The sequence below is a fragment of the Acyrthosiphon pisum genome, chromosome A3 (assembly GCF_005508785.2).
Source record: "Acyrthosiphon pisum isolate AL4f chromosome A3, pea_aphid_22Mar2018_4r6ur, whole genome shotgun sequence".
Lineage (NCBI taxonomy): Eukaryota > Metazoa > Arthropoda > Insecta > Hemiptera > Aphididae > Acyrthosiphon > Acyrthosiphon pisum.
Window position 1 is genome coordinate 17,731,316 of NC_042496.1, and position 10,828 is coordinate 17,742,143.

Below are 10,828 nucleotides of genomic sequence, written 5' to 3' on the forward strand. Positions count from 1 at the left end.
GTTATGCACTCTTAAGACAGAGACAACACATGTGGGTATCACATCCCCTTAATGCTGTTGGTAAATTTTAAATTGCTATCAATTCAATGTTCATAGATTTATCTGTTTTCTTAATTAAAATAAATATCTGATTGCAGAAATGGTGTCGAATGGTATAGATTGAGGAAAGCTATTGCTCCGTTAATGTCAAAAAATATTTATGAAAGTTACATTCCTCAGCATAAAAAAGCAGCAGTGGATTTTATTGATTATATCAAATTGAACAGAAATAAAGATAAATGTTTGAAAGATATGTTTTACCACTTAACTAAATTTTCTGTTGAAGGTAATTAATAGTTATACTTTTATTACAATTTTGCATCATTAGGATTATTTTTAAGTTTTAATAAATATTTTTTTTGTACACAGCAATTTCTATAGTCTCGCCTGGCTTAAGAATTAAATGCTTAAATACGACCATGTCCGAATGTTTTGTAGAAGCAGGAAATAAATTCATGGACGGATTGTACAACACCCTCAAAGAACCACCTATATGGAAATTTTATAAAACAAATGCCTATAGGAATCTAGAAAGCTCACATTCCACGTGTAAAAAGTAATTTAATACTATAGATCACATCCAATAGTAGTTTATATAATGTGGAATTTTCAGTTTTATTGACGAATACCTGAAACAGACTCATGAACACAATGCTCTAGTTAATGCTATAAATACAAATTCCAATTTAACAAATACTGATATAAATTTACTTGTGCTAGAAATATTTTTTGGCGGGATTGATGCTGTCAGTATTCTTTTGTTTTTATAACTTCGACATAAAAATAATATTATTTATTACCTATTTAATTTCTAATATAGACTGCTACCACATTGGCAATGACATTGTTCTATATTTCTCAAGATGAAAGCGTACAAAAAGCTTGTGAGGAGGATGTCTTACAAGGTACAAATGCATACATAAAGGCTTGCATAAAAGAAACACTAAGGCTGTCCCCTACTGCAGGTGCAAATGCCAGATATCTTCCAAAAACCACTGTCATCGGTGGCTACGAAATTCCAGCAAATGTAAATCCAAAGTGATATAATTTTAAATATAGTACAATCATAGATTAAATTATTAAATTATACTTAAATGCTAGACATTAGTGATGGCGTTCAATTCTTTAACATCAACAAAAGAAAAATACTTCAAAGCTCCATTAGAATATCAGCCCAGTCGATGGTTAAGAAATTCTAACATCCAAAAGTTTGATCCGTATGCTTCATTACCTTTTGGACATGGGCCTAGAATGTGTCCAGGGAGACATGTCGCGATGCAAGAAATGACAATACTCCTGTCTGAAGTAAAATGAAAATACTAATCAAATAAAATTTAATGAAATATTAAGAAATTATTAAGATATTATTTTTAGTTGATTAAGAATTTCAAAATCAGTTTGCCTGCTGAACATGCAAAAAATATTGGCATGATCTATCGCATGAACAGAATACCAGACAGTCGCATAGATATAATATTCAACAATAAATAACCACATTTTTTTCGCAAAACATTATTTATTTTTTTTTTTTATTTATTTTGTATTTTCTCTAAACAATCTTCAACTTTTGTGAAATAAAAATGTATCACTAAATATATATGAAGCACGTGCTACTAAATGGTATAATATATCTTTATCTTATATACAAATATAATTACATAATGTATACCTATATTTTATGATATTATATAATGAAAATAAGAGTTTTTTTAATGTTATATAGACAACATTCTATACAAAAATATACAATATCCACATGTATCATATTAAAATGTCACTCATTGTACAAATATTTATGTGTATACATATTATTTATAATATATTGTATACACTTAATTGTAAGGCAACATAAGATACGTGTAAATATGATAAACAATTCGTCGTTTTGTTCCTTAACAAATAACATGACAAAAAAAAAAATCTAACAAGTAAAAAATAAATAATAGTATTTCATTTTACAATTTTTTTTCTGATTAGCTTGCATTTACAAATTTATTTGTATATCTTTTCTATATTTTTCAACTTTAAATTGCATATTATTAAAATGACAGATGAGATCAATGCAAGAACAATATCTTGTCACAGCATTTTATAATAAGAAATATTTAGGTAAATAATAATAATAGTAGTAATGATAATAAAATAAATAATATATAAATAATAATACAAATTATTTTTTTTATATAATAAACTATTACTATCTGTCAATTTAAATTTTATTCTAGACAACGCACGAGAGTGTATGTTTTAGAGTACAAACTATTCCGAGCATACATATAAAATCATTTTATATTAGCTCTAAATTCATAATTGACGTAAAACAATGATTAGAAAAATAACTCACTAGTTCATTTGTATGCAAAAATGGTTCATGTACTTGAACATGGAAAATATCCACAATGATAATAAATAATAATCTTGTTTGATGTTGCATGAAACCGTTCAAGCATTCCCTGATCGAGTTGAAAGAAATTAAATGTAAACCTCACGTATTAGATGTGGATAGTTAAAAGTATATTGAAATATCATAAACAGATTAACAAAAAATATTGCTTGCAATAAATGGCCCAATAGTTCTTAAGGGAAAACGAACACAATACTATAAATACTAAAAATAATAAATTTATAAACCTATATAATAATAAAACCAATTGTTAACAATTATGACAATGGGTGTTTGAACATGTCTCAATGTTCAAAGTTAAACTACAAATGTAACAAAGAAAAAATAATAATAAATTATTATTTTACAATTGCACTCGGGTTTATTGGGAGAAGATTAATTGTTTTCACAATTAATGGTTGGTGTCATTTTTACTTTTAAATATATCATAAAAATTGTTCGAGGAAATGAAAACAACATTTTTGTTAAGAATGAATTATTTTTGTTTTTAAAATTGCAGACTACAGGGATTTAAAATGGTTATTAGTAAATAAAAACTCTTTTTGAAAAAAAAGAAAATGAGAACATTTTATATTAATGTTGTAAACTTGTTTGAAAAATGTCAGAATAATTTATTGGCTAACTAACATAATAAAAAAGGGGGAATTAATTTAAAAAAATTAAAAATTGTTTAATCAATAAATAACAACTCCCTTTCCCCTCTCTTCCTATAATAATAAGATAAATCAAACTGATTAAAAAAAAAAAAATAGAAGTTATGAACCAAATATACTATTTTGATACTGATGAACCACATCTAAGTAGCATTGATAACTGATTGGATTACATCCAAGGAGGATGCCTATTCATGGGATCATGCACATTTAAATACCCTGGTGGTGGGAAGCCTGATAGTCCTTGGTGCAACATCATCGGATGTCTTTGTAAGAACTGTGAATAAATGTCTGAAGGGTTGGGAGGGTTGTATGCTTCCAATGGTGGAGGAGCATAGCCTGACGGAGGTCTTGCAAATGCAAATGCTGGATTTCTTTCTTCTGATTGTGCTGCTGCTGCAGCTGGGTCTGCAAAATAGCCAGTTGACCGTATTTCATTTAGATAATCCTGATAGCCATCCTTGATGGCTGGATTGAAGTTGAATGGGCCACTTGACATGGGCGGTTTCACAAGGGGTGGATAATGATGTGGATAGGGAGGGTCAGCACGTGGTGGTTCCACAGTACGAGCGGGTTCCACTACTGTTTGTGCTGTTGTTGCTCCCATCGTAGATTGTGGTGGAGGCAGTTGTTGTTGTTGTGCAGCAGCAGCAGCAGCAGCAGCAGCAGCTTTCTTCTTTTTACTTGTTTTCTTGGGAGGCTTGGAGGGCAACTGATGGGGTTCCATCATTAAAGATCTGTTTATTTCCAATTTTGATTTTGTCATTTCGGCCACAGATGGATTTGGAGGATAAGCTGGTTGATTGACTTTCATAATGTCTGCCATAGTTGTATTTACGTATGTCGGTTGATTTGCTTTAATCATCTCAGCCATACTTGTACTCGAATAAGTAGGTTGACTTATTTCCATTTTATTTTTCATAATTTCTGCTACGGAGGGTCCAGGATATGTTGATTGATTGTAACGATAACCCATGTTTTCTGGTATAATATTTGGCAATGGCCGACCAGTCGTAAAATCAATATTTTGTGACTTACCCGGTATCATATCTTGTATTGGATGTGGATATGACTTGCTAGGTAGCACGGGATAGTTGTAGGGCCGTAAATTGATTTGATCTGGGTATTGTTCATAGGGATTGTTATAATTAAGTCTTGGTTGAGAAGTAGGTTGCTTAAAATTAGGAGGTATAAATTGTCCAGGCGTCGTTCGACTTGCATAATTTAATGGAGCTGTTGTATAACCTACAGCATCTTTAGGAGGATTTGAATAGTTCAAAGGAGTTGAAGTGTAATGTGCTGTTGGTGCTGATACAAAAGTCTGACTAGGAGCTGTGTAATTAAACAATGAATTTGAAACAGTTTTCTGTTCACTTTCACAGCGGTCACGAGCCATTTGTAAATAGTTAAGACTATTTTGATAGGTTACTGGTACTGGTGGATGTTGGTGTTCCATATTTTGCTGGTAAGGTGTTTGATCGTTACGTGGATAGCCCACCTGATAGTTCAGTTCAGAATTAAAATTAGAGTTAGGCATCTGACCTGGAGTAGGTACAAATACTCTTTCTTGTTCCTTGCTAGCATCAGTTGGAGTGAACGCCATCTCTTGAGGTCTCTCACACTCGTTATACACACGTTTCTTTACTGGGAATATATTTTGAGTTTTAGTAGGCACTGTAGCTGCAGCTGATTGTTGTTGTTGTTGTTGTTGAGGATATAATTCTGTGTATGTATTTTGAGGTGAACTTTGTTGTGAACCAATGTATTGGGAGTAAACATTTTGATTTTGTTGATAATCATCTGCTAAACTGGCAACATGCTCTTTAGGACTATTGACTACATTATGAGGACTATAATAAGGACTATTACTTGAATCTTGTGGACTCAATATTAAATGATGTGGACTCTCTTTAGGGCTATTGACAACATTGTTGTGTGGACTACAACTAGCATCGTGAGGGCTTCCGACAAAATTACCAGGACTATCACTAGGCAAGTCACAAGGACTTGTAAAAGTCTGGTGTGGGCTTTGGCCATGTGGACTAGCTGTCATTACACTAGAAGGATTTCTTGGACTACAGCTACTGCTCTTATCTGAATTTGGCCTAGCAAAGGCGTCTTGATAAAAACCAACTTTAATGGGAGCATGCGGAATGTTTAAAACATTTTGATAAGGTTTTAATTGTTGGGGAGAATTTCCAGACTGGGGTGATAAGTAAGGTTCATCTAGACTAGGCCGAGGAGAGTTCCAAGAATCGTTTTGGGAAGACTGCTCAGAAACACTACTACCAGTACTTATTTTTCTTTGTCGCTTAGGAGGAAGCTTGTCTGGTGAAACTAAAGGCACTGATATGGTTGTCTTCTTAGTATCCACTGTAGTTAAATTTTCTTTTTTATCTGCCTCTTTTAAAGTATAATCATAAGGCACCATATCGTTCATAGCATAAGCAGTGTACATTGGAGATGTTTCTACAGTTTCTTGCTTGCGTTTTGGGGTTGGTTGTGTCTTAGGCGCACCAAATGCTTTGAACCATGCACTGAGGTTTGGTGTTGCCTTTTCGGGCTTTTCTTCTAGTAATTCTGTTTTAACCTCTTCTTTTTTTATGACAGTCAAATTATCAACAGGACTTTTTTCAGGTTCTATCTCAGTCTTAACTAGATCTTTGTCTTCACTTGGTCTCTTTGAAGAAAATCCCATGAGGTCAGTGTTCAATACTGTGCCTAAACTAAGAGTTGGTGCTGTTTCTAAATCAGCTTTAATCAATTTTTGTTTGGCGGTAATTTGACTATCATCTGATTTGTTTGATATTAGGTTGCCTTTACTTTTACCCGGCTGTAGACGATCAATTGTTCTTTGTACTTCACGCTTTCGTTTTAAAGGCAATACAATAGATTCTTTTGTTGGTCGTTTCTTTTCCTAAAGTAAAAATCAATTAATTAAAAAATATTAAATATTAATAATATATTAATATAATATAATAATAATAATAATAATAATAATATAATAATAATATAATAATATATTAATAATAATATAATAATATTTATAATATTAATAATATATTAATAATAATATATTTTATAAATATAAAGAACATACTTTGAAAGGCAAACGTGGTTTATCGAGCTTGTGAGCTTGACGGTACTCTGCATCCAAACGAGATGTGACTTCAGCATCATCTAGCACTGAACCCGCCAAAGTAGCTATTGGTGAATTACTTGCTGATGAAAAGCTTGGTGTATCATCTAACCATTTATTTATATCCTACAAACATATTTAATCAATTAAGACAATAATCTAAGTATTTGTTAAAAGTAGCGTGGCAAACTTCATTAACTTATGAGGCACAATCATTTATATCAGTGATTATAAATACTTAAATAAGTAATTGCGTATTTGCGTAAATGGTAACTGAGAAAGATTGACTTAGTCTTGGTGTGTACTTAATAAATTAAATTATTATACGCGAAATGCCTCTAATCTCCAGGACACCTACCATCCTTTAAACTGAGGCACGTGCCTCAAAATAAGTCCTTTGTCACACCACTGTTAAATTGTCAACAAAATATTTTAATTTACCCTCAATGTCTGCTCAGTAACTTCTTCGAGTGCTTGAACTTCTGATGCACTAGTATTTTTTATAATCACACTTTTCTTTATCTTGGGTAATTCTTTTGGTGCCTTCTTTTTTGATTCTAATTTGGAATCTAAACTGCAAGAATCATCATCAGTTTGATTGATCCCATTTTCAAATTTACTATAACATAAACAATAGCATATAAGTTGAAATCATGAGTTAATTAAAGATTTTGTATGTATTCACCTCGAGTCTAAACACTCTCGTAACTTTTCTTCATTTTCTTTATCAGTATTATTACAAGATTCTTTACTACTAGTACTTCTCTGTCGGTTTCTACCCTTCCTGGACCTCATAGTTCCATTTTCATACCTCTTAAGGTATGCCATTTCATCATCAGATCCTTCAGACATCTCCCAGTCTAAATATTTGTGAACCCCCATGTTGAAAACTCTTTGTAAATTTCCACACATAACTGTATATTCTAAAATGTAAAAACCAACATAAAATCTAAAAATAATTGGATAGTTGTTTTAATATTTTACCATTTGTAGATCCATTGTACTGTTTACAATTTGCAATAATTAATTGGAAATCATGTTTGAACTGACTCAATGTTTCGTACAACCCATCATTAAGCTTATCCTCCATTTGTTGAAGATCCATTGGAGTTTTCACCACCCTGTAGTAACTTGGAGCTATTTCTTCATCAACTGGTTCAAGAAATGGCCAGGCATCTTCATGGTCTTTTAATTTGTTCAATATTTTGTACATACCTATTTGCAAATCCTCAGTAGTGGATTTAAACCTACAAAGACACTTTGAATAATAAAAAAAATAACTTTACATTTGAATATTAATTTAAATCAACTCACCCAGCTTTAGATGTAGCTTTAGGCACAGGTTTTTCTTGCGAACCTTCAATAACAATTTGACCAGTAGCAGAAGCTAATGAATTATTTGTTTGACGGCCCGCCACCTTAGAACTACTTGAAGAATACCCATGACTTTCAGCTTCACTATCTGACTGTCCTTCTTCTTTCACTTTAGGTCTTTTCTCTTGATGTTTTTTTCTATTTTCTTTTTTTTTTACTTTTTCTTCATGCTCACGACATAAATCTTCATACCTTTTTCTTTCTTCTTTTTGCTGTTTAAGTTTTTCCAGTCTAGTAGATTGCCTGCGTGGCTGCATTTCTAACATGCGTTTCCTTTGCAGTCTCTCTTTTTCTTCAAATAAACGAGGAATTTCAGGTAAAAAGTCTTCGGTGATTACTTGGTGAAGAGCTTGAACATCTCTATTTTCTGAATCCTCTGTTTTTAAAGCCAATCTTTCCCAGTCGCTTTCTGTAAAGCAAACCACTTGCCATTTTCCAGAACCTAAATCCAATTCATCTTCTGTATCCGAACAGACAGGAGGTTCACATTTCTTTTTACGACCTCGTTTTTTCTTTTTCTACAAATAAAAAAAAGGAAGTTATTATATAAAGTTTTAAAATATATTCATAACAATTAAAATAGTAAATTCTTACTTTTTTGGGAACTACTTTTTCATAATCTTCCCTGTACAAACGGGTACCGTAAAAGTACCAATAAGCTGATTTGTTCTCATCGTACCCTAGAGGATGCACTCTTAAACTATCCGAGTCAAGGTTCTTAAGTGATTCCATGACATCATCAGCATCCAATCTGAAATCACACAATGCGTGGAGTATTTCCACTTTTGTTCGAAGTGGCAAAAACTGGAAGTCGATATCTGAATTGAAGGGGTTCTGGAAATTGTACTCCTATATAATTATTAATAATGTCAATTACAATATTTTTTGTTTTTAATTTTTACAATAATACACTAACCTTGCATTTTTCCCTGAACAATCTACGTAAAAACATTTGATAGTTGAAAGTAGATATACTATTATTGCCGAAGCAGCCAGATAACAATCTAGCAATGAGCTCCTGTAGCAGTGAGTTGCCATTGTCCTCAGTTCCATCTGTCAATAAGGCTGCTTCTAAATCCTATAAAATTATTTGTCAATTAAAATTTTAAACTTAAAACATAGTTTAATTTACTCACTTCAATGTCGAAGTCAAGAAGATCAAAGGACACGCGAAACAAAGAACAGAAGTGAGCAATACTCGGAACTTCCCACCATGAATGAATATCTGAAATAAAAGAAAAAATGTATAAGTTTGATGAAAGTGTATTTTTGCGAAATTGTATGTATTTATAACAATGGCCTACGGTAAGAAAAAGAAATTACAATGATTATTATGTTATAGTCATTCTGTTACAAGTTGTATCAAATAACAATACAGTGCGTAAAAAATAAAAGAGTAAAAAACAGGAGATATTAAAAAACTCAAAACATACTATCAATTAGTAATCACATTATGGATCAACACGGGTATTTTTATAATTGTCACGGAAAAAAGAAATTCAATAAATGAGGTCATGAATTACAAATATTTTGTCATTTGGAATTTTCTCAAATATCGTACCTTTATAATAAGGTCATTAACAAAATAGTAGATAAATAATTTACTAACTAAACGGCGATGTATGAACGTATGAACGTCGATGTATGAACCATAGCTTTAAAATTTAACAATATTTCATGAATAAAAATTACAATATTATTAAATTTAAAACTTAAATTGTATTACGATCGAATCTAAATAGTAAAATATATTAATTATTGCTCCGTTCAGAATCTATAATTAATATCAAAATGTCACTCAAATATTTTATTTTAAATAATACATCATAATAATAAAGTGTTTCCTAAACTAATTTCATTCAAGGTTGAAGCCAACTATTCGAATACGGAGTTGCTAGACCAATGAACGTAGTAATTGAAAACAGTATGGATTTTTGATATAGGTACTAAGGTACCTATTAAAATAAATTTAATAAACTTAAAATAATAATACGAGTTACACCGTTATTGGCAAATAAATACAAAAACAATTAACTAACTAATAACGAAAATATTGTTCTTCTAAATTTTGAAATATAATGAACTCTGTACATATTAATAATATATTAATATGTACTAAAAATTTGTAAAAAAAATGTGTTGCGCGAAATGTAGCGTGATGCCAGTTTATGTTTTATATAGGTGATAGTATGAAAGAATTTGAAAAGTAAGTTAATTTTATAGGAGACACACTCTGTATAGTATAATATAGTACTATATAGTGTATACATAATAAAGAGAAACTATCATTATAAAACATAATTGCCAGCTGTTCGTAACATGGGTTGCCGAAAAGCGGCGTATAATAAATACCTAGATAATAAGTACTAATCACCAATCTCGTCACCAATGTTAAATATCATAGACGTGACATGTAACAATAATACCTACACTACAGACATATTTAAATATATTATTTAGAAGTTCATAAATAAGAACAAATAAAATCAATCATTGGGTTATTATAAAATTATCAATACCTACCTACTATAAAAACATTATAAACAATAAAAGTTTTTTAAACATTACACATAGGTTTGACGTTAATTTTCACAAACAGAGCGATTAAAATAGGCTCTTATATTAATTAAGCTTGATGTAAATTTGATGTTACAGTTTTTATTACTTAGGTACCTCCCTATATCAGTAGAAATAAAAGGAATGTTGTGATTCAATTAAGGATAATATACAATACCTACAAGATAATATATTTTATACAGTAATAACTAATAAGTAGCTACATTATATAGATAAGCTAGATACTATATTATTGTTTTTGTTTATATTTATTAATATGAAATGAAATGTTAAATAATAATATAATTAAGTAGGGTACCTTAAAACACAACAGGATCTAAATAAATAGTAAATATTTATCAAATATAAATTAAGGGAATTCGATACCGTGATTTTCTGTTTTCGTCTAACACACGCGTGACATAGTATTTTAGACGTATTTTTTGCCAAACATACCAATTGATCTAATGAAGTGATAAGAATTCTGAAAACAGATTTGAATTTGTCATCAAGTCTACTTGAAATCGACTTCCCCAAATTTTTTATTTTTTGATTTTAGCTTCTCAAAAAATTGAAATACAAAAATGTTCTAATACTCTTTTTTTATATTACTTTTTCTGGAATTTGAGAGATAATATCAAAAATGTGTGAAAGTCGATTCAA

General features: G+C 30.7%; 2 protein-coding genes across 5 annotated transcripts in view; one reads left to right on the forward strand and one right to left on the reverse strand.

The window, feature by feature from the left end:
- LOC100161881 (probable cytochrome P450 49a1) overlaps positions 1-1,722 on the forward strand; it is a 3,866-nt gene extending 2,144 nt beyond the window's left edge. Inside the window, exons 4-9 of one of the 2 annotated variants that reach the window (XM_008180104.3) lie at positions 138-325; positions 409-595; positions 653-785; positions 860-1,066; positions 1,141-1,344; positions 1,414-1,722. In XM_008180104.3, the coding sequence (XP_008178326.1) occupies positions 138-325; positions 409-595; positions 653-785; positions 860-1,066; positions 1,141-1,344; positions 1,414-1,530 (1,036 nt within the window). In that variant the 3' untranslated portion in view covers positions 1,531-1,722. Of the gene's footprint in view, positions 1-137; positions 326-408; positions 596-652; positions 786-859; positions 1,067-1,140; positions 1,354-1,413 lie in introns of those variants that run through there. The other variant, XM_029491267.1, reaches the window with a different exon arrangement.
- Positions 1,723-3,107: 1,385 nt separating this feature from the next.
- The window catches only part of LOC100163939 (bromodomain-containing protein 4), a 24,157-nt gene continuing 16,436 nt past the window's right edge, over positions 3,108-10,828 (reverse strand). The window contains exons 2-10 of one of the 3 annotated variants that reach the window (XM_008180103.3): positions 8,746-8,834; positions 8,526-8,687; positions 8,204-8,443; positions 7,550-8,127; positions 7,220-7,482; positions 6,921-7,158; positions 6,677-6,854; positions 6,197-6,361; positions 3,108-6,013 (exon numbers count right to left, since the gene is read on the reverse strand). In XM_008180103.3, coding sequence (XP_008178325.1) covers positions 3,266-6,013; positions 6,197-6,361; positions 6,677-6,854; positions 6,921-7,158; positions 7,220-7,482; positions 7,550-8,127; positions 8,204-8,443; positions 8,526-8,687; positions 8,746-8,834 — 4,661 coding nt within the window. In that variant the 3' untranslated portion in view covers positions 3,108-3,265. Of the gene's footprint in view, positions 6,014-6,196; positions 6,362-6,676; positions 6,855-6,920; positions 7,159-7,219; positions 7,483-7,549; positions 8,128-8,203; positions 8,459-8,525; positions 8,688-8,745; positions 8,835-10,828 lie in introns of all 3 variants that reach the window. The other 2 variants (XM_008180102.3, XM_001950521.5) reach the window with 2 other exon arrangements.